General features: G+C 35.8%; 1 protein-coding gene across 1 annotated transcript in view; it reads left to right on the plus strand.

Annotated features, from left to right (window-relative positions):
* The first annotated feature begins 557 nt into the window (after positions 1–557).
* Positions 558–23,941, plus strand: part of LOC104672864 (pregnancy zone protein-like) — a 50,040-nt gene continuing 26,656 nt past the window's right edge. Inside the window, exons 1-14 of the mRNA XM_030939226.1 lie at positions 558–637; positions 1,991–2,174; positions 3,462–3,615; positions 3,762–3,814; positions 4,362–4,382; positions 4,821–4,989; positions 6,377–6,461; positions 8,304–8,427; positions 10,780–10,894; positions 12,510–12,619; positions 14,419–14,577; positions 15,216–15,443; positions 16,677–16,740; positions 21,861–22,003. Coding sequence (XP_030795086.1) covers positions 558–637; positions 1,991–2,174; positions 3,462–3,615; positions 3,762–3,814; positions 4,362–4,382; positions 4,821–4,989; positions 6,377–6,461; positions 8,304–8,427; positions 10,780–10,894; positions 12,510–12,619; positions 14,419–14,577; positions 15,216–15,443; positions 16,677–16,740; positions 21,861–22,003 — 1,689 coding nt within the window. The remainder of the gene's footprint in view (positions 638–1,990; positions 2,175–3,461; positions 3,616–3,761; positions 3,815–4,361; positions 4,383–4,820; positions 4,990–6,376; positions 6,462–8,303; positions 8,428–10,779; positions 10,895–12,509; positions 12,620–14,418; positions 14,578–15,215; positions 15,444–16,676; positions 16,741–21,860; positions 22,004–23,941) is intronic.

Raw genomic sequence — 23,941 nt, forward strand, 5'->3', positions numbered from 1 at the left:
ATGCCTATACAAATCAAAAGGGAATCTTTCAAGCAATGGAGAGGTTGCTCCCAAACTTATTTTATTTAAAATTCTGTGTCAGATTTCTTTTCCGTGTTTCAGTGAAGAGCCAGTTAGGATGAATCTTAGGTGAAGAACATATGTCATGCTCCCTAGATTACCAAAACATATTTGGGATATGGATTTACATTAATACCTTTTTTTAAAAATGCAAGAATATTGGTGTATTTCATCAAACCATGTAATTTATTTTGTATTTTCATGAAAATAGTTTTAAAACTGATTAATTACCTGAGCTAGTGGTAGCCTCAAACTACTATTTTTCAGGAATTTAGAAAATTTGGGAAAGTGGATAAAATAATACCTATAGTCATGAAAATTATCTGGAATTGATTTTTTTATGCTGGAAGTAGTTAATATGTTACAAAAATAAATGATTGGCAGTTTACTTTCATTGCCCATCAGATGAAATAAAAACCAGTGAGCCGGAGCAAGAACAGGGTTAAAAGAATCGAGGGCTCAGACTCCCATTCTGCCCTCCTCCCTTCTGCACCATAATGGGAAATCAACTGCCCCAATCAGTCTTGATCCTGCTTTTCCTGCTCCTTCCCGGTGATGCTTCAGCTGCTGCAGAACCGTAAGCACTATTTCCAGAAACTTATATTGTCCTCCTTTTTTCCCGTTGTATTATCTCTTTGATCTGTGTTTCCTGATTCCCTACACAATTTTCTGCTGTCAAAGGGACCAGGAAGGATCAGCAAGTCACTACTACTCATGTGGAAAGAGACATCCTCCAATTTCAGGAAGCTCACAGACATAAGGCAGCAACATCTATGAAACATTTACCAGAAAAGAATATAAAATTCCTACCCAAAAAGGGATACTTTTTTATTGATTCATAAAATGGATTGCACATCATGACAATTGTGAAATGACTCAGTACCTGTGTTTTCCTCAAGTCAGGGATTGCCAAGATGAATGTATGCTCTGCAGACAACCCAGGATTTGTGTGTCAGTTCACTCAATCCTTTGACACACCTTTAGGAGCTGGCATTAGGTCCTGGGAATCTACAGGTTAACAAAATTCAGATGCTGCCCTCAACACCTCGCAGTATGGAAAAGCAGAGAGATGGTGCACAGAGAATGAACTGTAGAAGAAAAACAGAAGCAGGCATTGCAGGATTCTGTCAGAATACTTCCAAAGAAAGCTCACTCTTCATGAGGCCTGATGGAAGAGAGAGGGCTTCACCAAATTCTGCACAGAGAAAGTCACTTTTGAGATAAGTCTTAGGAAGCAAATAGAAGTTTTCCAGGTAGACAGGGACACTCAGGAAGAGAGAGAAGAGTGTGCACAGGTACAGCATCCCCAGATGTAGCGTGTCTGGGTGATTGTGAGAGGCAGTTGGTGAGAGGAGAGTGGTATTTTCTTCCGGGTGTATCTGGCAGTATGTGTGGTGATTAGCCTAGCTCAGCTTGCCTTATCTCCATCACCAAAGAGCTAAAGAAAGAAAATATATTTTTGCTCCCATGGTCGTAGTGAAAAGCAATTCAGTTTCTCCCCATGTATTAAATGTTATATCTTTCCTAGTTTCCTGGAACAAAGAGATTTGTAGCAACATTCATGCAAAACCCAAGACCACCTGCAGAGAGGTTCTTAATGCTTTCAATGATGATTTGTTGATTGATTCACATTTTGAAATTTTTATCCAAAATACATAATAACTCATGGGTTGCTTACCCATGGCTATTGACAGGTTTTCTAATATTATGTGGGTGAGTATTTCCACAACAGAAGAGAAGCATATCTGTTTAATTTGTGGTTTTCTCAGTTCCTCAGATCTTTTGGGTTGGCCTTTGGAGAATACACTCCTGCTGAAATCTGTCTCTGTTCTATGATTGGTGACAAAAGCAAAAATTACTTAGAAAATGGCCATAATAATGATGTCTCTTTGACCCCTCCATAGTTAATCTGGACTTCTCCTCTCCACAGGCAGTACCTAGTGCTGGTCCCATCGCACCTCTACACTGGAGTTCCTGAAAAGGCCTGTGTCATCCTTAATCACCTGAATGAGACGGTGGCACTGAAAGTAACTCTGAGGTACGAAATGCAGAACAATCCCCTCTTCACAGACCTGGTGACGAAGAGGAACTATTTCTACTGCAGTTCCTTCATGGTCAGTACTCCTCCTTGAAATAAGGGAGCTGGAAAGAGAAAGAGCATATTATATTAGCTGATACCTTTGGTTCTGATCCTTTGAAAATAAAAATGCATAATGAAAGAAAAATGAGAAATACAGATGAATCTCAATTTACATTTTCTTTTTTCTTTTTTCTTTTTTTTTGAGACAGAGTCTCGCTCTGTCACCCAGGCTGGAGTGCAGTGGCATGGTCTCGGCTCACTGCACTCCACCTCCCAGGTTCATGCCATTTTCCTGCCTCAGCCTCCCAAGTAGCTGGGACTACATGTGCCTGCCACCATGCCCAGCTAATTTTTGTATTTTTAGTAGAGATGGGATTTCACCGTGTTAGCCAGGATGGTCTCGATCTCCTGAACTTGTGATCCACATGCCTTGGCCTCCCAAAGTGCTGGGATTACAGTCGTGAGCCATCGTGCCTGGTCTCAATTTAGATTTTAAGAATGGAAGTTCTACTGAATATGCTCACATGATATTTACAATCAAGTTTCATGCATAAAATTTAACAGTAATTATAGAAAGGATTTAATCTGATCTTAAATTTCTGAGGTAAATAATATTCATGCCATTACAGATAGAAACACTGAGATTTATAAAGTCAAATAACTTATATAAGATCTCACCAATGGTTGATAGTTGATATATTATCCTTTTAATCTTTTACTACTTAAGGTATTAATTGTTTAATCATACATGACTACCACAAATAATAGCATAAATTTTTTTTTGAGACAGGGTCTCTTTCTGGCACCCAGGCTGGAGTACAGTGGTGCCATCAAGGCTCACTGCAGCCTTGGCCTCCCAGGCTCAGTTGATCCTCCCACCTCAGCCTCCTGAGTAGCTGATACTATAGCTGGTCTTGAACTCCTGCGTTCAAGCAGTCTGCCCACCTTGGCCTCCCTAAGTGCCGGGACTATAGGCATGAGCCACTGTGCCTGGCCATATAATATATAATGTTGTTGACCTTTGAAAAATAAAATTTAATAATTATTTTAATATCACCATTTTCCTGTGAAAATGTAAGCATCCCATTTCAGTCATAACTGACTTGAAAGAATTAGCTCATCTTATTGCAATATTTTCTCCTTCAGTCATGTTACTATCATGTTACAACATCATAATAATCTACTTTTAAAACAAGGAGCATAATCTTGACTTTGTCCCTTACTAATTCTCAGGGACTAACCAGGAAGACAGAAACTCCTAATGGCTGAGAAATTCAGAAGTAAGTCTGGGCAGATTCTTCAGCTCATTTCTGTTTTACAGATTCCAGAATTACCATCTTCCTGGGTGGTCATTGCTGTGGAGGTAAAGGGGGCAACTCTGCATTTCACAAAGAGCAAATCAATACATATAACTACAGCAGAGAACCTAGTCTTTGTCCAGACAGACAAATCCATATACAAACCAGGACAAACAGGTATGAGGAATCAAATGAGCAAGGGGAACTTTGGGAGAGGGGAGGAGCTTCTTTATTACTTTATTCTGCAATCCTGGGAATTCAGGCATGCTGTTACTACCCCAGGCTCCACTGGGAGATTTCACAGGAAAATACCTCTGTTTCAGTGAAATTCCGTGTTGTCTCTATGGATGTCAATTTCCACCCTTTGGATGAAATGGTGAGTCTCATAACGATGGGTGATGGTTGAGGGAAAATATAAGGCCTATTCTTTTAGGAAACTTAAGACCAGTAAAAGAGGTATTTTAAACCCACCGCAGGAAGATCTCATAAGGATATCTCTGCTAGAAGAATAAGGGAGGTCAGAATCAAGGCACTCCATAAACCGCATTCTTAAAATGAATTCAGTATGCAGTTGAAGTTGTCCTTTTAAAGATTGCAGTTACTTTCATTAAATAAATGTGTGAATTTGATTTCCCTCGTCAACAAATATCATCTGTGAAATAATAATAAGCTTATTATTCGGACCTTTTTATCTAAATAGGTTTCCTCAATTGTATGTTATTTAACAATAGGAAAGTCATGACTTCTTGAAAGATAGATGTCCCAAACCAAACATATAAAGTACTGTGAACCAAATGGGGTATTTCCTCATTTGGAATATACAGACTCACTTTCTCTGGCCCATATACTCTGTCAGTGCTGGTGTCATGGTTTTCTCCTTCTATATTCTACCACGTGCTCATACTATCTTTTTTTCTTTTCAGTTTCCAGTGGTTTATATTGAGGTAAGTGGTATATTGTACATTACAACTGGAATGAGGACTCTCTACAAGTTACATTAAATTGCCTCTGTCCCTTCCCTCATCATTTCACCAAAGCTAAACAAATACTGCTTTTCTGTCCACCTTAAATTCTAAGTGGATAAGATGTAAGTGCAGGAACATTTCTTGAGATGACTCGTCCAATATTTCTGACCAAAATAAATATACATAATACCAAAAAGAGACATCAGTATGAAATGTTATCTGTAACATCTCATCGCTAGTAAACTTTTTGCCCTTATCTCAGGCTGGAATTCCTATAAAACTTTGTTAATACCTTTGGGCCAATTTACCAACCATCTGTGATCCAGCTGCCTGTCGTTCTTACCGGCAAAGCTGCCCTTCTACTCAAAGGTATATATTTCAATTGTTTCTATGAACTCATCATATTTTCACCTATAGGACCCCATGAAGAACCGAATTTTCCAAAGGCAAAGTCTCAAATTGCAAGGGGGACTCATCCAACTCTCTTTCCCGCTATCAGTGGAGCCCATTCTGGGTTCCTACAAGATCATGCTGCAGAAAGAGTCAGGGAAGAAAATTGAGCGCTCATTTGAGGTGAATGAATATGGTAAGAATGCTCTATGTGTAAGGCATTTACAACATCAGAGTATTTAAGATTAGATAATTTTCACATATAGGTAAGAATCAAAGGTCTAGCATACAATAGTTGAAAATTAGCAAGCTTTTAAATTTACCCATATATTTGCTAAGTGCTTTTTATGCACTACCTCATTTAATTCTCATAATGCCCCTCTGGGGCAGATACTATTATTATTCCCATTTTGCAAATGAGCGTATCAGTACTGGAAAAGTTAGTAACTTAAAAAAATCACAGAGTCATTAAGGGGTGAGAAAGATTTGAATTGCTACTCAAACATAAATTGTTAACCAATACTTTGTGTCATCTACATACACTATATATCTGTTTTTTATATTTTATAACTGAAAGTATTTCCTGGTGTTATTTTATGGTTGTCTATAACCTACACCTATACTACTCTAATCAACTACGATTCCTAAACCATATAATTTAGCAATCAACTAAACTATAGTTCAACTAAGTATAGTAATCAACTAAACTTTAACACACTTGATTTCGTTAGTACTCAACCATAGTTGATTACTAAGTCAGACATTGAAGCCATCTTATTAGTTATCAGTTATGTGGATTTTGTAATGTAAATTAAATATTTTATGCCATGACTGAGAAGTCCTATCACAAAACATCGTTCCCAAAATTCATCAGAACTGCTATCAAAATCACAGAATAGGATTATATTATAGGAATAACACCTTACAAAACTGTGAGAGAAGCTAGAAAAGTAAGAGGCCGTCAGGAGGAGTTGACAATGAGAGAAAATTACTAGCCAGTTCTGAAGCATGATTAGGGGTGTATAAATGTGAGCTTGCAAAGGTCTGGGAAGCCAGGAACCCTCAGCTGCCCAAGTGCACCAACCATTCAGAGGAGCTGACAGAAGAATCTGTGGAAGATTATTACCTCTGCACTCCACACAGCTACCACTTTAGTAGGCTTGTAGCCAAGTGTCAGATGGTAGGCCTGAGACCTCTGTTAGTCAGCAGGGCTAGCATTTGGGAAGAAGAGCTGGGCATAGGGAGGGAAAGAATAAGAATACATTGAAACCTATTGGTCCCACTTTGCCACATTAACTGTGATGATCTTCAGGGACTAATCATGCTGCCTTCCCTCTATCTGAGAAATCTTGCACAAATTCAGAGAAAGAGAGGCTAGGAAATGTATTATCAACTTTACCAAGTGAACGTAGCACAGACTGCTCATGGTAATGAATGACTTCTCCTTCTCAGTACTGTCCCTGTTGTAGCTGAAGTCATTTCATGTGAGCACGTGTTGAAGGTTCTGTCATAGCATCTGCTGCTAATACTTGCAAGATCTCCGGCCCACTCTCACCTTTGTTTTTTCTTTTTTATTAAAACAGTTTTGCCTAAATTTGAGGTCCAAGTAAAAATGCCCAAGGTTATTGGTTTTCTAGATGAAGAATTTGTGGTAACCACCTGTGCCTTGTGAGTTGCATTTTTTTCCCATCTCATTTCTATTTCCATACTCTATCTGAGGGGAGGTATTGTAAATAACAGTTACTAAACTTGGAAGTATTTTAATTAGGAGAGGAATAACTCTCTTTGTAGCTTGCCTCACAGCAGGGAGCAGGGACGGCAGCAGATGACACATCTGCTAATTGTAAAATCATTTACTGGACATTTGAAATATGCCAGACAATGTTCTAAGTGCCTTGTGCTTACTAACATTTTTATTCTGTAAGTAATCCTGTGAGATGGGGAAGATTATTATCCTCAATTTACAATGGGGAAACTATAACATTTAGAGAATAAGAAATTTGCTCACATTACTGCAGATAGTAAATGGTAGACTGGAATTTAAATCCAATGGTCTGGAACCAGACCCCAAACTCTTCACCACTATTCTATATTGGTTCTGCAATTTAAATAGCAATCTAGCTTTATGAAGCATTTATGTATCCTAGACTCAGTGCTCAACTGAATCTAGGCCATCCAACTAAGGATCTCATGCTCATGCCTTCTGTGTCCAATTACTTCCCTTTTCTTCACTGCTTCTAATTAAACTACGGAAAGACACGGGAAATAGTTGGGAGGAAGCTAGGCTCAAGTCCTGGATGCTCATGCCTTCTGTGTCCAATTACCTCCCTTTTCTTCACTGCTTCTAATTAAACTATGGAAAGACATGGGAAATAGTTGAGAGAAAGTTAGGCTCAAGTCCTGGATGCATATGACAGAATTAAAAATACATATTGTAGTTATTGCTTCCTTCGATTGCCTTTTAGTGCCTTTTAGTGCACTACGGCATCCTCCACACACACGAGACAAGTGTATGTCCCCTCTTGCTTTTGCGAGCAGCATGAGCAACATGTTTTCATCCTTCTCACTAAACTCAGTGCTTTAAATTTTTCATCAGAGGGAAAGCCTTTTGATCCAGATTTGAAGATTCCAAAAGTAATTGGAATTTAGTAGATGATTGATGACTTTATCAGCACTTAAAGGAATTCAGGGGGAAAAAGAACTATAAAAAGGAGAAGCTTGGGGAACTGACCCTACACCTTATCTCCCCCATCATTTGGGTGAAAGCAATAGATTTCAAACATCAGTGTTTATCAGAATCTACGGGGTGAGGGGTGTGCTTACTTAAAATGCAGATTCTCTGGCCCCATGTCCAAAGATTCCAATCATACATCTGACGAAAGTCTCAGAAATCTGCATGTTAATATGTGTCCCAGATCATTTCAATGTTGGTGGTCCACAAAACACTTTTTAGAGAGACCACAAATTGGTTATGGCTTTGTGTCATATCCTTCTATCATATTAGGCAGAATCAAACTGAGTCATTATGTATAACATTTTTGTTTTATAGCTACTGTTTTCCATCTAACTTCTCATTTATTTTCTTAAAGTGCTTATAAATCAAGGAGAACTCAGAAATACGCTCTCTACATAGTCTTAATATGTTGCTCTAAAACAATGTAGGAGGTGTTGTCAAAGCTGGAATCATGACCTAGATAATCTGGCAGCTGAGAAAGAGGGAAATAGGACCGTCTTACAGTAAAACTGCAGCTAAGAGGGAAGAAAGCTCTGAGAAAAACTAAATTGGTAATTTTCCATTTGGAGTTGTTTCAAAAAGATTCTTCCAGTACTTTTTCTTAGAGTTATGGACAATTAAGACACTGTCTCTCAGATTAAGTGTTTATAAAATGCAAATAATATGGAAGGTAATAAATTGCTTAAGGTGGATGTATGAATGGATCAAATCAGTTGAAGAAACATCAGTATTATTTGTATTAAGTAGCTTTTTGCATGGCCACCTTATTGTTATAGGTACACATATGGAGAGCCTGTCCCTGGTATGGTGACACTTAGTGTATGCAGAAAATATTTATTATACTGTTTCGGCTGCCACAACACACATTCACAAAGTATCTGCGAAGAATTCAGTCAACAGGTACGTGGAAATCACTCTCCTCAGGACACTAAAACCAAGGTTTTCTCTTCTCATGGATTACAATAGTGAATACAATACTACAGAGAATAATGTCTGAAATACCCATCAAGCAAAATGGTGGAGTGGGGGAAAAATTGTAAGATGGTCTGGCAGTGTTAACGGCTCACTTGAGGGTTGGGCTTATGAGTTTCTAGTCGTATTTATTTGGTTAGTTTGGTAATTTCCTTCCAACAGCAATCAAAATGCCAGATATAAGGGCATAAAAGGATGTGGAAGGATCCAAAGTTGGCTTTTATCAAACAGAAAAGAGAAAAATGTGTGTGGCAGGTGTTAAGAATTTGGCTAGTGGGAGAATCAAATGGCATGCCATGGAAAGTAAACTGCACTGGAAGCATGTTAAGTATAAGGCTGAAAAAAGGAAGACTTCGAAGGACAATGGATTAGAAGCCCAAAACATGTCAAGGAAGAAGTGGAATAAGAATAATTAAGGGAAACAGCTGAAAGTAGAATATGATGTATTAAAAAATAAAAGGCAAAAATTACTGATTCCAGAGGCAGAGTATGCAAAAAGTCCAGGATGTGGCAGTATGAGCAGACACTGTAGGGGTGATGCAGAGCAGGTAAGCCCCCACATGGGGGTTTAGCCCAAGAGAGTTCTTTACTTCACCCGGGAAAGAATTCAAGGGCAAGCCAGAGGTATTAGAGACAGCAACGTTGGCAGCAGTGTACAGCAGCAGCAGAGTTACTGCTCCTTGTAGAGCAGGACTACCCCATAAGCAGTGTGCCCACAGTAGCAGCTCAAAGGAGTACTCTAGTCATATCTACACCCATTTTTAGTTACATAGAAATGAAGAGGCAGATTATGCAGAAATTTCCAGGAAAAAGGTGGTAACTTCTGAGTTGTCAGGCCATTGCCATGGAAAAGGGCATTCACTCCGGGTGTTGCCATGGCAACGGTAAACTGACATGGCACCCTGGTAGGCATGTCTTATGGAAAGCAGCCTCCCCTGCATCTCTGTTTTAGTAAGTTCCCTCTTTGGTCTAGTGTCTGAGACCTGCTTCCAAAGTTGAGTCCCACCTCTTACCTCAAGGGTACGGAAAAGGAAGTTATCAAAGCTGCAGAGAGCAAATGAATGAGAGGCCAGAATAATGAATATGATAATGAGCACCAAGGCAGACACTGATAAGCAACATACCATAAGAGGAATCCAGCTGCCCAAATCTGTAATGTATCAGGGAGACTAGTATTAACTTCTATTTCCAAGTGAGTCGTGACATCTATATAAAAATAAATATGATTCAATTTTATTATGCAATGAAGATTTTCATAAACATGGCACAAGTATACATATGTAACAAACCTGCACGTTATGCACATGTACCCTAGAACTTAAAGTATAATAATAAAAAAAAAAGAAAAGAAAAGAAATCTTTATTAAAACATGTACCCTAACATTTAGTTTGAGAACTTGGTTATGGTGAGGATTCATTCCATTTAAAAAATGTATATATTCCTATTAATATCCTAGATATTGAGAATATACAGTTAAGAACATAACAATCCTGGCTAGGTGCAGTGGCTTACACCCGTAATCCCAGCACTTTGAGAGGCTGATGTGAGAAAATCACTTGAGCCCGGGAGTTTGAGACCAACCTGCGCAATATAGTGAGACCCCCGTCTCTGTAAAAAAATAAAAAATCAGCCGGTGTGGTGGCACATACTTGTCGTCCCAACTACTCGGGAGGCTGAGGTAGGAGGATCACTTGAGCCCAGGAGGTTGAGGCTGCAGTGAGCCATGATCATGGCCACTGCACTCTAGCCTGGGTGACAGAGTGAGACTGTCTCAAAAAAAAACAAAACAAAAACAAAAACAAAAAAAATCCCCAACAACAACAACAACAACAACAACAAAAACACATAGCAATCCTTAGTCAATATTTAGGTAATGGTGGTTATGAAAGCCTTCTCAGAATAGGTTATGTCTGAGTTAAGTTTTTGGCTAAGGTAAGAATGGGAGAAAGAAAATTATCATTTGAGGAACAACATATGCAAAGAGATAGAATTACAAAATATCATGGCACGTTTGGAAACGCTAGAAAGTTTCATATGGCAGAAACAGAATCCATTTTCAGAAAAGAGGGGAGAAGCCAAAGGTTGATAATGAATAAATCAATGATGAATGAAGAAACTTTATGTCATTCTTGGGCTTGGGAAAAGACAAGCACCAAAAGGATGGTCAGAAGATTTGCTACATATATTTTTATGGCCAATAAAAAAGTTCTCATAAATTGACAGCAGACTTTTTAAGTAGCATATTAGAAGACCCAAGAATTCTCTTTCTTTCTCTTCAGACAGACACTGAAGGATGTTTCACACAACTCGTAAAAACTAAAATATTTCAGCTGAGACGAAAAGGGTATGACATGACAATACATGTGGAAGCCAAGGTCAAAGAGAAGGGAACCGGTTTGTATTATTTTTAAGTATTTATTAATGTGATACATATTTATCAAACTTCCATTCCATATAAAACACTTTATAGTTTCTGGAGATTATGAAAATAACATGGTCCCTGCCCTCAAGGAATTAGGCATCTAAAAACAGAAATTAGGTGTGTGTGTGCACATCGCCATAATAAAATTTCTACAAGAAATACAAAAATGAGGGCCAAGTGAGTATGAAGAGAGGTAATTAATTCTAGTATACCTTCTAGAGCCCAAAGAAAACCTTATGGATAAAATAGCATTTCAACTGATTTATATAGGGTAGGTAATACTTTGAAAGATTAATGATGGAAAGGGAAAACATGATAAGCATCAAAAACTGTGTTTGATCTCAGACGAATCTGAAAATGGAGGCTGAGAAAAGTAAATCATCCACTAAAGAGTTTAGATTTATTCTGAAAAGCTGGAATATCTTTCAATATATTTGAGAAGAATAATCTAAATAAATTGATGTTCTTAAAAGGTAAGTCTAGCGGAACTGAAGAGGATAGGGTAGATGAAAAAATGTGCTACAATGTGGTACGTCGGAAGATTAATCACAGATGACCCCAAAGATTCCAAATTTGGGGTCTAGAAGATGGAAATGCCATTAACCAAGATAATGAGTCAATGAAAAAGAACTGTTGAGATGTGTTAAAGATAATTAACTATAACTTGGAATATCAAAACGGAAGTAGATGTATTTAGCTGATAATTTTAAAAGAGAGCCAGAGTTAAATTAGGACCAGAGATGTAAATCTAAATCCATTCTCATTGCGTCTATGTCCTCTTAAGAATGAGTGCAAACGCTCTGAAAGTGAGCTCTTTTAGCACTGCTAAGTTTAGGATAGAGACAGAACAAAGAGGTGTCCAAGGACAGAAACAACTGCATTTAGGAGATAGTAACAAATAAATCAGCATAATTAAATAAGAAGTCAGAGAACTGGGCAAAAACAAAGAGGATAATTTTTTAGAAGCCCCTGGAAGGAAGAGTTTCAGTGGTACTTAGTGTGGAGTACTACCGAGAGTTCATGTACAATGAAGTCTGAGATGAGAATTCTATATGGAGGGCAAGTAAGGAATCTTTTAATACTTTGATAGCACTGTGTTTTTGATAAGAACAAGATACAGAGTACACATCACTGAATGGAAAAGCACCAGGTGTTCACTATCCTTTGGATAGCTCATGCAGGGAAACGACAGGTCTTTCTGGAAATAAAGTTTGCATTAGAAATTCAAGCATATTTTGGGCCAGTGTGATTATGAAGAATCTAACCATGTACAGAAAGTTGTGGAGGGAGAGCAGGGATGTGAGAGAGGGAAAAACAAAGATGGAGCAAGATCATAGAGGAGATGAGAAAATATAGAACGTAGGTAGAAAACCAGAGGAATGAGGGATGATGGATACCAATAATGTTTCATATGAAGGTGAAGCTAATGTCAAGTTGCCGGTCAAATAGCTTGTAAGTGTGGGAAACTCTGGCAAGAATAAAGAAAAGAGAATGCGGATGGTATTTTGTTATGATGAAGTGAGGCTGGGGGGGAAGTAGGAGGTGAGTTTTTAATATACAGAATGGTTCAACTTCATTTTTTTTCAGGATTGGAATTAACTGGGCATGGATCATGTGAAATCACAAATACCTTAAGCATACTGAGATTTACTAAAGTAGATTCACATTACAGAAGTGGACTCCCCTGGTATGGACAGGTAAAAAAAAAAAATTTTTTTTAACATAATCACAATTTGGGGCATGAGGTTTTTAAGAAAATGAAGTTTTAAATCACAAAATCAAAATTTATTTTAAAAAGTAATATTTCAAATAGGAAAAAAGTACAGCAGATTATAATTTAAAAAGCAAATATAATCACAAAATCCAGAAAAACAAAGCATGTTTTATTAGCTTCCTAACACACCTCTGTAATACATTTGTGTAGTTCAGCTGCATACTCTTTGATTGTCTCTTTATAAACAATGATTTTGTAACATAATTTTTATGGGAAGAATTCAAACATATTCTGTCACCTAGATGATTGAATTTTTTATTACTGGTAGTTTTTAAAGTTGTTTTCCATTTCAAAGTTTCATATAGATATCAATATTGGTAAATTGTAGAGCCAATAATTTAGTAAACTATCCATTTTCTTTCATATAAGAGATGCAAGATTTCTAGGTATTTTAAATTATCTTTTGCAGTAACTAATCTTTGAACTAACAGTTCATGGGCAAACGCTTCAAGCTATATTTTGAATTTTATATCTGATATTTTATACTTGAATTTTAGATTTTCTTCACTTATCCTAGTATTTCATATTAAATTATCAAGAAATTAATAAATAAACAGATATAGTTTCATATGGCCATTTCAGGTAGAGAGAAGATCATGAGAAAAACTGATGACTTGAAGGGTGAGTATGATATGGTCAGAAATGTAAGATAAAAGGGAGACTGTCTAAGGCTCTAGGTATGAAGCAGTTTTTCAAGAGCAATGCACTAAAAAGCAGCCAGTGTGATGACAGCTTAGGTTAAAGACATGACCAAATTGACTGAATAATTGCAGGCAAGCAAGAACAGTTATTGAGGTCTTTTAAGATATGGTAAGAATTTTGGATTGAGAAGTGAAGAAAGAAGAAGTTTTAAGAAAGAGAGTAACACGATCAGGTTAGCTCAGACTGTATAGAATGGTTTAGACAAGACTGAAGCAGCAAGGAAATGCAGAAGATTAAATAGAAAGCTACTGGAAACCAGATGGGAAAATTATTGTGGTTTTAACTAGAATGGTAGCAGCAGATTTGGAGAGAAGCAGATAGAATCAATATATATTTGATGGGAGATGGGGAGAGGAGATAGCACTTGACAATAAGTTTGAGATAAGCACTGAAAGCGAGAAAATGACTCATTAAAAAAAAAACCCCACTCCTCAGTATTCCTGCATCAGTTATCTGATAGATGGAAGAACCATATACTGAAAGAGAGAACACTGGAAGTGGAGAAAGTTTGGGAAGGTAGTGTAATGATCCCACTTTTTGATATTCTCAATTTGAGTGCACATGAGATATCCAAAGAACTATTCAAGATTTTGAGATCTATTGCATAACAGTATGATTATAGTCAGTAATAATATATTGTACATTTCAAAATAATAAATAAATTACAAATGTCTCATCTGAAAAAGTGGTAAGTGAGGTGATATATATGTTAGTATATTTAATCATTCCACGTTGTATACGTATATAGAGACATCACACTGTACCCAGGAAATGTATGTAATTATGATTTGTGAATTTAGAATAATCATGGAAAATAAACTGCCATTTAGCTTTCAAAATAATTTTTAAAAAGAAGTATTAAAAAGAAAAGTCATAGGTTAGAGTTCAGAAAACAAGTCTCATTTTCAGATTCTAAGATCTTCAGTAAATGACAGGGAGTGACCTGGAGGTAAACATGACAGAGTGGAAGATGTTATTGCCATATGACACTTTAACCAACTATGACTTTTATATCTCTAGGTTCTTCTAGTCAATGGAAACCATCAGCCGATCACCAACAAAACTGTAGATGTTCATGTGAATACTAGATACTATTTCAGTGCAACTACTGATGAACGTGGCTTGGTGAATATTTCCATGGACACCACCAACTACGTATCACCTTTTCTCACAGTTTCAGTAAGTGGAAAGGGGCATCTGGGACCAAAAAGATAGAGATTACTGTGGCCAGGATAATTTAAAGATATTTGAGAAGCATGTGAACTCTAGGAGTTAAAAAAAAAAGTGATAAAGAGTAAAATGTAAATTAAACAATATGGAGACCTAAATTATAAAAACAGAAAAGTCTACCAGAAATCTTTTACTTGTAGGTAAACTCTGTTGACAATATGATTTAGGTTCAAGAGACATTGAATAGATCATCTTGATATTCCTTTGAAAAATTGAATATTTTTATGATTCTAATACAAGTAAGATCTTGTTTGATTTCTTTGGCATATTACTATTTTTGTTCTGTGTTGAATATTCAAATGTTCTTATGCAATTTGCAGCCATAGCGTGTTAAGAAAAAGTAATTGACCTTGTTTATGAATGAATAACATCTACCAAATCAATACAGCATAAGCTTAAATGATCTCGGGGGGAAGCAGTTTATAGATTATGCTATATTTAAGAAAGCAGCCTTTCTATATGGCTTTATTATATTGCTTTACGTATATACATAAAAATAAATACATATAATATACATATTTTTATATATATTTGCAATTATATATATAATAGATATATATAAAACAGCTTATTTATTCTTCCATTAGGTCAAATACAAAGAGAGTAACAATTCGTTTGATAACTGGTGGCTTGCTGAGTTTCATAAGCAAACATCTCATACCGCAAAGCATTTTTTTTCCCCAAGCAAGAGTTATATTCACCTCAAACCTACTATTGGTACTTTGACCTGTGGACAAACCCAGGAAATTCAAGTACACTATATCCTGAATGAAGAGATTCTCAAGGATGAAAAAGAATTAACCTTCTACTATTTGGTAAGAATAAGAGCCACTGTAGCTCTTTCTAATTGTGTAGACTCCAAAATTGCTGGGTTCCTGTCTAAGTAATGCCATTTACAAGATAACAATAATATATTTTTTGTTGTTTTTATGCTCAAAGAGAAGTGACTTCCTAACAAATATTAATGCTTTAATTTCTCATTTACGCTCTGGTCACCACTGAAACTTTTAGAATTTTTCCTTGCAGAGTTCCAATGGCAACTTGTTGAGCAGGAGAGGAAAGAGCCTAGGATAAAATGTTTTTAGTCAAAGAGAAAATTTTTTCTTAGCACTCAGTAGATAAATAAGCAAAGGCTAAGAGCCATGAACTACTTCAAAAGGAAATAAAACTTATAAACAATCTTCTGGAAAAATATTCAATTGTAATTATTTTACAAAGCTTATGACTGGTGTGATTGCAAGGAAAAGGTACATTAACAGGCAGACTATAAATTGGAGTGATACTTTTGAGGCCAATATTCCCATGAATGCCCTCAAATTTAAAATGTCCAAGGCTAATAGTTACTCAAATAAGTCATTTTAAGAAGAAAAAGTTAAATATAGGGAATTCTGTATAAAGCATTAACTATTAATAACATTTTCTTAATTCCATAAAAAAATTAGAAAAATTAACAATAAATTTGAATTTCCTAGATTTATTGTTTCCTAGATATATGACCTTGGATAATTTACCTAATTTCATCTGGAAAGGCAAATGTCAGTCATCTCACTTTAGTCCTGGAAATAATATTAATACCTACTTCATAGAATTATAGTGTAAATTAAACAATTAAATTAACAGTAAATTACTTAGTTCAGTTCCTGGCATATAGAGAATGCTCATACATTTAGTTTTTTTAAAAATAGGGGTAATAATAGAGAATAGTTATGCGTAGTTAATATCTGCCTTCACTATATATTGCTTTGCGTAAGGTAGATGTTTGAAATGTTTGTTGAAAAAATACACAAATTTTGTTTACATATTTATATATAATATGTTAGGAGTGATCAATATGAAATAAAATAGTAAAACATCATAAAATTATATATTTTTATTTAAAGTATGTAAAGACACATATATGAAGATATTGAAAAGGAAGTTTCGTGATCAAAATAACTTCTAGGTTGGGGTAATAAGGTTATGATTCACCCATATGTCATGAATGTTTTAAAGTTAGGTTAAAATGTATTCTTTTAAATAATAATGAATATATTTCCCTCTGTCTTCAGATAAAAGCAAGAGGAAAAATCTCCCAATCAGGAATCCACGTGTTATCCATTGAACAGGGAAACAGTAAGTATTTTCAAGATTTCCTCCCTCATCTTGTCAAATTCTGAACAATTTAGAAATTTGGAGCTATTTTCACATTAGAAGAAACAGTCATCAACCTCTTCATCCAAAGATGAAGAAGCTGATGTAATAGGATGACATACTGGGTTCGCTTTAGCCCAGTTAAATTTTTTTCTTCTTTTATAGCATTTCTACATTTTAAATTTTATTCCTAAACTAATATATATTCATTTTATGTCTGAAATGTCTTTAAAAGGCAGAAAATAATTGAAAAATATGGAAAATAACCACAGAAAAATTTTACTTTGTGTGCTTGTGTACGCATTGCCTATGACTACTGAAATAGATTACCACCAATTTACGGGCTTAAAACAACACTTCTAATTCTTTGTTTTAGTGCCTTAAAATACCACTTCTGTCTTCTAGTTCTGGAGGTCAGAAGTCTCACTAGGCTAAACTCAAGGTGTCAGGACTGCATTCCTGCTGGAGCTTGAGGGGGAAATGTTTCCTTGCCTTTTCCAGCTTCTAGAGACCTCTTGCATTCTTTGGCTTGTGGTTCCTTTCTCTATCTTCAAATTCAGCCACATACCATCTTCAAATCTCTCTCACCTTCCTGTCTTCCTCCTAGAAAGATCCTTAGATCCTTGTGATTACATTGGGCCTACTTGGATAATCCAGAATAAACTTCACACCTCAAGATCCTTAATTTAATCACTTCTGCAAAGGCCCTTTTGCCATATAAAGTAACATATGCAGAAGTTTTGGAAATTGAATAGCTTCAGGGGCCATTATTCTATTTACCACAATATTCCCATTGGCCCCAGAGATTCACATTCATCCGTCATACAAAGTGCATTCACTCTATCCATCATTGGTAGAAGCCTCAATCCATTACAGCATTAACACAAGATTAAAAGCTCACAGTCTCATTAGCTCAAAAGTTCCAAATCTCAACATCTCAATCATCTAAATTAGGTGTTAATGAGGACATAATCCATCCTAGGGCAAAAAGAGTCATCAGTCCTAAGAAGTGCTGAAATCTGGCTGAGAAAACAGCATAGCGTTAACACCGGGAATAATCCTCTTTAGTTCATTTCTCTGTCCTCTGGGTTCAAGAATCCATTCATGGAATCATTCACCCTTTTTCATGAAGGATGCGTTTGCAGCTGAATTGTTTTATCAGACCTTGTTTCCTGCTTGCATAATTTGAGAGGTCTGACATTCTTTTATTCTATACTCTCTCTGTCCCTTTCAGTTGAAGCTGACCATGTTTCTATTAGTATAAACTTTTCAAGAACCATGTAGGTCTCCTGTGTGTCACAGAGATTCATTCTGTTAAACAAAAAGCCTCTTCGTTGACATTTGCTGGATAATTCTATCTCTGGTTTTGGCTTTTGTTGAGATGGGTAAGGGTATCTAAGAGTCATGCACTTCGAAGAGTCCTTTTTCGTGACTAAATTACTCTGACATTTTAATTTATCTGCAAATAAAATCTTTAGCAAAAGTTTGTCCAGTCACATCATAGCTTTTTTCTAGAGCACAATTTCCTGACATTGAATGTCTTAATTTTACCGATTTTTGCAATCTAGATAAGCTGAGAAATTTCCAAATTATCAAGTCCTAGTTCATTTTTGATGACTAATTCCTCATCCAATTTATTTTTCTCCTCTCCAGTTTTGTTATAAGCAGGAAGAAGAAACCAGACTGACCCTTTAACACTTTTCTTTAAAGATTTCTCCCTAAATATCTGAATTCATTAATATTTGGTATTTCTTTTTCTTAAATATTTTGTTGAATTTACCAGTGAAGCCATCTGGACATAGGATTTTCTTTTCTTTCTTTTTTTTTTTTTTTTTTTTGAGACAGAGTCTCGCTCTGCCCCCCAGGCTGGAGTGCAGTGGCCGGATCTCAGCCCACTGCAAGCTCTGCCTCCCGGGTTTACGCCATTCTCCTGCCTCAGCCTCCCAAGTAGCTGGGACTACAAGCGCCCGCCACCTCGCCCGGCTAGTTTTTTTTGTATTTTTTAGTAGAGACGGGGTTTCACCGTGTTACCCAGGATGGTCTCGATCTCCTGACCTCGTGATCCGCCCGCATCGGCCTCCCAAAGTGCTGGGATTACAGGCTTGAGCCACCGCGCCCGGCCCAGAATTTTCTTCGTGAGAAGATTTTAAATACAAATTTATTTTCTTTAATGAAGTGCAATTTAAGTTTGCAACTACTTTAGTAAATTTTTGGTTGTGTATGTCATTTAAAATCTTGTCTATTTTTCTAAACTGTCTAATTTATTTACATAAAATAGTCCATAATATTATTTTATAGTTTTAAAATATCTGAATTTCTATAGTGATAGAACCTCTTTCATTCAAGATACTTATAATTTATGTCTTCTTTTGATCAGTTTGACTAGAAGCTTCTCAATTGTATTGATCATTTCAAACAGCTAGTTTTTTGTTTAATTGATTTTCTGTTTTTTTTTTTTATTTTTATGTCATTGATATCCACTGATCTTTATCAGTAAAAGATTGATTTTAATTTAGTCTTCTTTTTATACTTTCTTCATGAGGATGCCAGAGTCATTGATTGAGACCTTTCTTCTTTTCCAATACAAGGGTTTAGTGTTACACATTTTCCTGTTAATAATACTTTAGTTGCATCCCATAATATTTACATGTGATACTTTCATTTTGACTCAGTTCAAAATATTTTCTACTTTCCTTTTTGATTTCTTCTTTGAACGGTGAGTTATTCAGAAGTGTGTCTTTTAGTTTCTAAATGGGAGATATTTTAGAGATCTTTCTGTTACTGATTTCTAATTTAATGACATTATGACTGTATGACTTTAATTCTTTTAAATTTATGGAGATATGTTATAGCTCAGAAAATATGGTCTATCTTGGTAAATGTTAGAATGCGTATTCTGCTGCTGTTAAGTGGAGTGTTCTCTGAATGTCATTGAGGTCAACTGGGTTAATAGAATTTCTCTATCTTAGATCACACTTTTCTTCTTTATTTCCTTGAATCACAAATATCTCTTAATTCCTTTTATCCTAGGAAGAATGCTTAACGTTTCATAAAAGACAAGTAAAAAAAATATATTTTTTACAAAAGATAAGTACAGCTGGCCTATTTACTTGCTACCAGTTATCCCCAAGTTAAATCTCATAAATAAATAATAGACTTCTTTTTGTTTGTTTCAAATTTTGAAACAAAATTGAATATTTAGGAGCTATCACTGACTGAAGCAACTTTTATTAACAGAGCTCAAATAAATTTTCAAATAAAAATTGATTTTTAATTAGTCACCTAACTCAACTATTTACAACTTTTCCTTTAAATAGTCGTGTAAAGTTTAATTGAAATAATTTTCTTTTTTTTTTTTTTCGAAATGGAATCTCGCTCTGTGGCCCAGGCTGGAGTGCAGCGGCGCCATCTCGGTTCACTGCAAGCTCCACCTCCCAGGTTCACGGCATTCTCCTGCCTCAGCCTCCTAAGCAGTGGGGACTACAGCCTGACCAATTTTTTGTATTTTCAGTAGAGATGGGGTTTCACCATGTTAGCCAGGAAGGTCTCAATCTCCTGACCTTGGGATCCACCCGCCTCAGCCTCCCAAAGTGCTGGGATTACAGGCCTGAGCCACCATGCCCAGTCTAAAATACCTTTTTAATTAATTATGAATTTAAGTATGATTTACAAATATTAATGTTTGTTTGTAATTTTTTGAGCTCCAGATTAGCCTGTTAATAAATTTCCTGTAACTCTACTTCTAGATGAAAACCTTTTTTTCATAGACTTTCTCCCAGTCTTTCTGAGCCAGAAGGAGGCTTCTAAGGTCATAATAAGGATGCAATACCCACACTCTAAGACCCCACTCACCATAGGTTCTTCCTAGGTCTGCAACATCTCTTAGGTCTATATAATCTCTTACTGATTGTTTTCTTTCTGCTTGAAATAAAGCACAAAATTTGAATACATTCATTCAAATACGAAACATTGACTCCAAATTTCCATTTAATCCTTGATTTTATGTTATTGGACATTGTACTGATTTTTTTAGAGCAGGTAAGGTTGTCTCTAATAACATAAGAAAAAGTTACTGCCTAACCAAGCAATATCTTCAAAGTTTGTTTCTGCAGTGGAATTTAAATCCTGTATGGATTGAGTCCTAAGGTGGTGGGGTGGAGAGAAGAAGTGTCTCTCTCTTTAAGAAAAAATATACTTCATTTTATTTAATGACAGCTGTGTAAATGGTTGTTTTGACTTTGTCTTTGACATTTTGGAAACTCAATGAAAAACTTAAGTACTCTAGTATAATAACCACTTTGTTGTAGCTTCCTAATAAAATTAACTCCTGAAATGTTTAACCCTGCTCCAGAATTCCACGTTCATTTGGCTTTCATCTTACTGTTTCAAATTTTGACTGTGCTGTTTCTCTGTATTTTCATGAAAGCTGCCCTCAAATCTTTTATAGATACAGGAAGGGTACAATTTTTAAAGAATAATTTTATGCTACAAAGATCAAACTTCGAACATTTATGAAAAAAATCAAGAGGAAGGTTACATAAGCACTATGTAGTTCACACAGAGGACAACCACTAAGATGAACACACAGAATTCTATTATAAAAATCAAAGGCTCACAAGGCTTTTTATGTGATTTGTGTCTGTATCCCTGCTGTATTATAAATGACCTGAAGGAAAAGACTGTGTTGCCTTCTCTATGTTGCCCTTACACACATATGAATTATAACCAAAAGTGTCTAGAAGTTCTCTTTCTTCTCTCTTGACTGCTTTCTGAATAATATTTTTCAATTTAGAAACAGAGACATGTATCAAATGTCTTTTTGCTTCTTTAGCAGAGGAAATGAACAATTAAACCTGATATAGGAAAAATGTCATTAGCTCATTTTAAGGAAGTGTCATTTTAAGGGAAAACATCATTAGCTCAGCATATATTTATTGAACACTACTACCTGCACAGTGGTATAAATGCAGGTCTTTTCTTACTTCAGTGTGCTCCAAATGTAAATAAAGTCCGTAGTTGGAAATGCCTTTTTAAAAAATAAAATTGATAATTCTGTTGCTACTGTATGATTCTGGACTTGTTCTTCTTTTTCAATTCTCCAGTGAAAGGAGTGTTTTCCTTCTCCTTTCGAGTGGAATCAGACTCTGCTCCTCGTGCTCATCTGCTTGTTTACACTGTTTTACCTAATGGAGAAATTGTTGCAGATGCCGACAAGCTTGAGATTGAAAACTGTTTTGCCAACAAGGTGGGTTGTTTTGTTTAAGGCTAGTCCTTTTATTCTTCTCCCATTGTGATGTGTGGAAAAGAAGGTAATAAGGAAAATAGGCCTACGGTGCTCCTAAAACATTTCTCCCAACTACTTCTAAAGGCAGAGAGTGATGTCATACTGAGAGGTCTAGTGCTGACATCCAAAATAGGCAATCATAAACATAGTTTTTTAAAAGTCTCTTGTTTTGTTATAAAATTTGTATGAATTTCAAAATCAAGTCATCTATAAACCTTTAATAGTTTTAATTTTAAAATCTTTTGTTGCTAATATTTTCGATTAAAAATGATGCCTCATAAGGCTGTGCCAATTTTACCCCGTCACACACTGGCACACTTCTCTGTACCGCTACAGACACCAGTAAGTTGTCATGAGTTTAAACTCAGCTTGATAATATAGAACAGCTGAGAAACAGCCTGGACACTCTAAAAATAATGATAGCACAAAAATTTAACATAGGTTCAAATGGCATATTTTTTATTTAAGGAACGCAGAGCTGCCATGTGAAGCTCACTGAGATATAAGTATGCTTTATTACAACAGAATTTGGTGTTGTTTATCTGATTTTCACTACTCTGGCAGCATAATCCTAACGTTAGCAATCAGATAAGAGCTGCCTACTTCAAATGCCTGTTTTCAAATAAACCTGGAAGGATTTTCTTTTTTTTTTTTTTTGTTTTAACATGGGCTTTGTGGAGATTAAAACAAAATGTGTTTATAGCAAGTGAACATTTCTGCCCTGAGACCTATATTTAGGTTATCTTGTTTTAAATATACAGTGAAATAAGAAAAATACACAGTGGATTCTGATGTAAACCTTTAATTCCACCTTATTGAAGAGTGCTATTAAACCTGGATGGTGTGTCCAAGAAGCATAGTGTCTGCTCTGTTTGCATTTCTCTGTGTTTCATGCCCACTGGGAAGAGACCCCTTCATGCTTCAGTACCTTTACTGTTAATGATGGGTAGTTAGTTGGTTGTTAAATCTCGGAGTGGCCAAGTTATGCTCTGGCTTTCAGCACATCTTATTCGTTCTAGCAGTGGGGTCTCTTTCGGGTGGGTCAGTATCCTCTTCATACTCTGGAAATGAGAGAAGTATTATAAAACAGAATTGGCAGAAAAGTGACTTTCTCCCTGGACTCCAGTCTGAAAACCACTTCTGATTTTGCAAAGCATATGACAGTCCCTGTGCAACAGTATACAACTTCACCATAGAAGCAAAAGCCCGTGGACATTATATTCAATCACTTCATGTTAAATACCTTGTAAATCATCATTGATCAGAACTGAAGATCAGCTGTAAAAAATAATATGAACAAAGATTCATAAGAAGATTCAGAAGAAAGTTGACTACCACAAAAATTAGAAAAAGAGTAGATCTATTAAAATTACAAATTAAGCACCCTAAAAATGAGACATCTTGGCGGGATGGTGAGCAAATAAATAGTGCACTAAGGATGTGAGGAAAGATCCCAAGTCAGACATGCATCCTTGCAAAATGATACGTTTAAAAATTTTTTCAATCTTTGCTGAAACAGAGAAAAATAGTTTTCTATTCAAACTTCATATACTTATTTCTTCACTTAAAAACAACAGATTTAGTGTACACATTAAATATTATGTAATAGTTGGAATCATGTGTTATACTCAACTGGATATAATTATTCCTTAAGAATAACATTGGTAATAATTAATATAATATATGAGGTACAGATTGCTTTGAAATACGCCTTAAAGTTACGTTTCATATCAGTAAAACATTTTCTATTTTCTAACATGTCCACTTCTTGTTAATAGTGTTTTTAGTTTATTATAATCCCAAATTACTTGCTCTTTTGACATGGACAGTCACTAACATATTTTAATGAACTTAAATTTTCTAAAAATAACAAATATATTTCAAAGAGATTCTCCATAA

The sequence above is a fragment of the Rhinopithecus roxellana genome, chromosome 10 (genome assembly GCF_007565055.1).
Source record: "Rhinopithecus roxellana isolate Shanxi Qingling chromosome 10, ASM756505v1, whole genome shotgun sequence".
Classification (NCBI taxonomy): Eukaryota; Metazoa; Chordata; class Mammalia; order Primates; family Cercopithecidae; genus Rhinopithecus; species Rhinopithecus roxellana.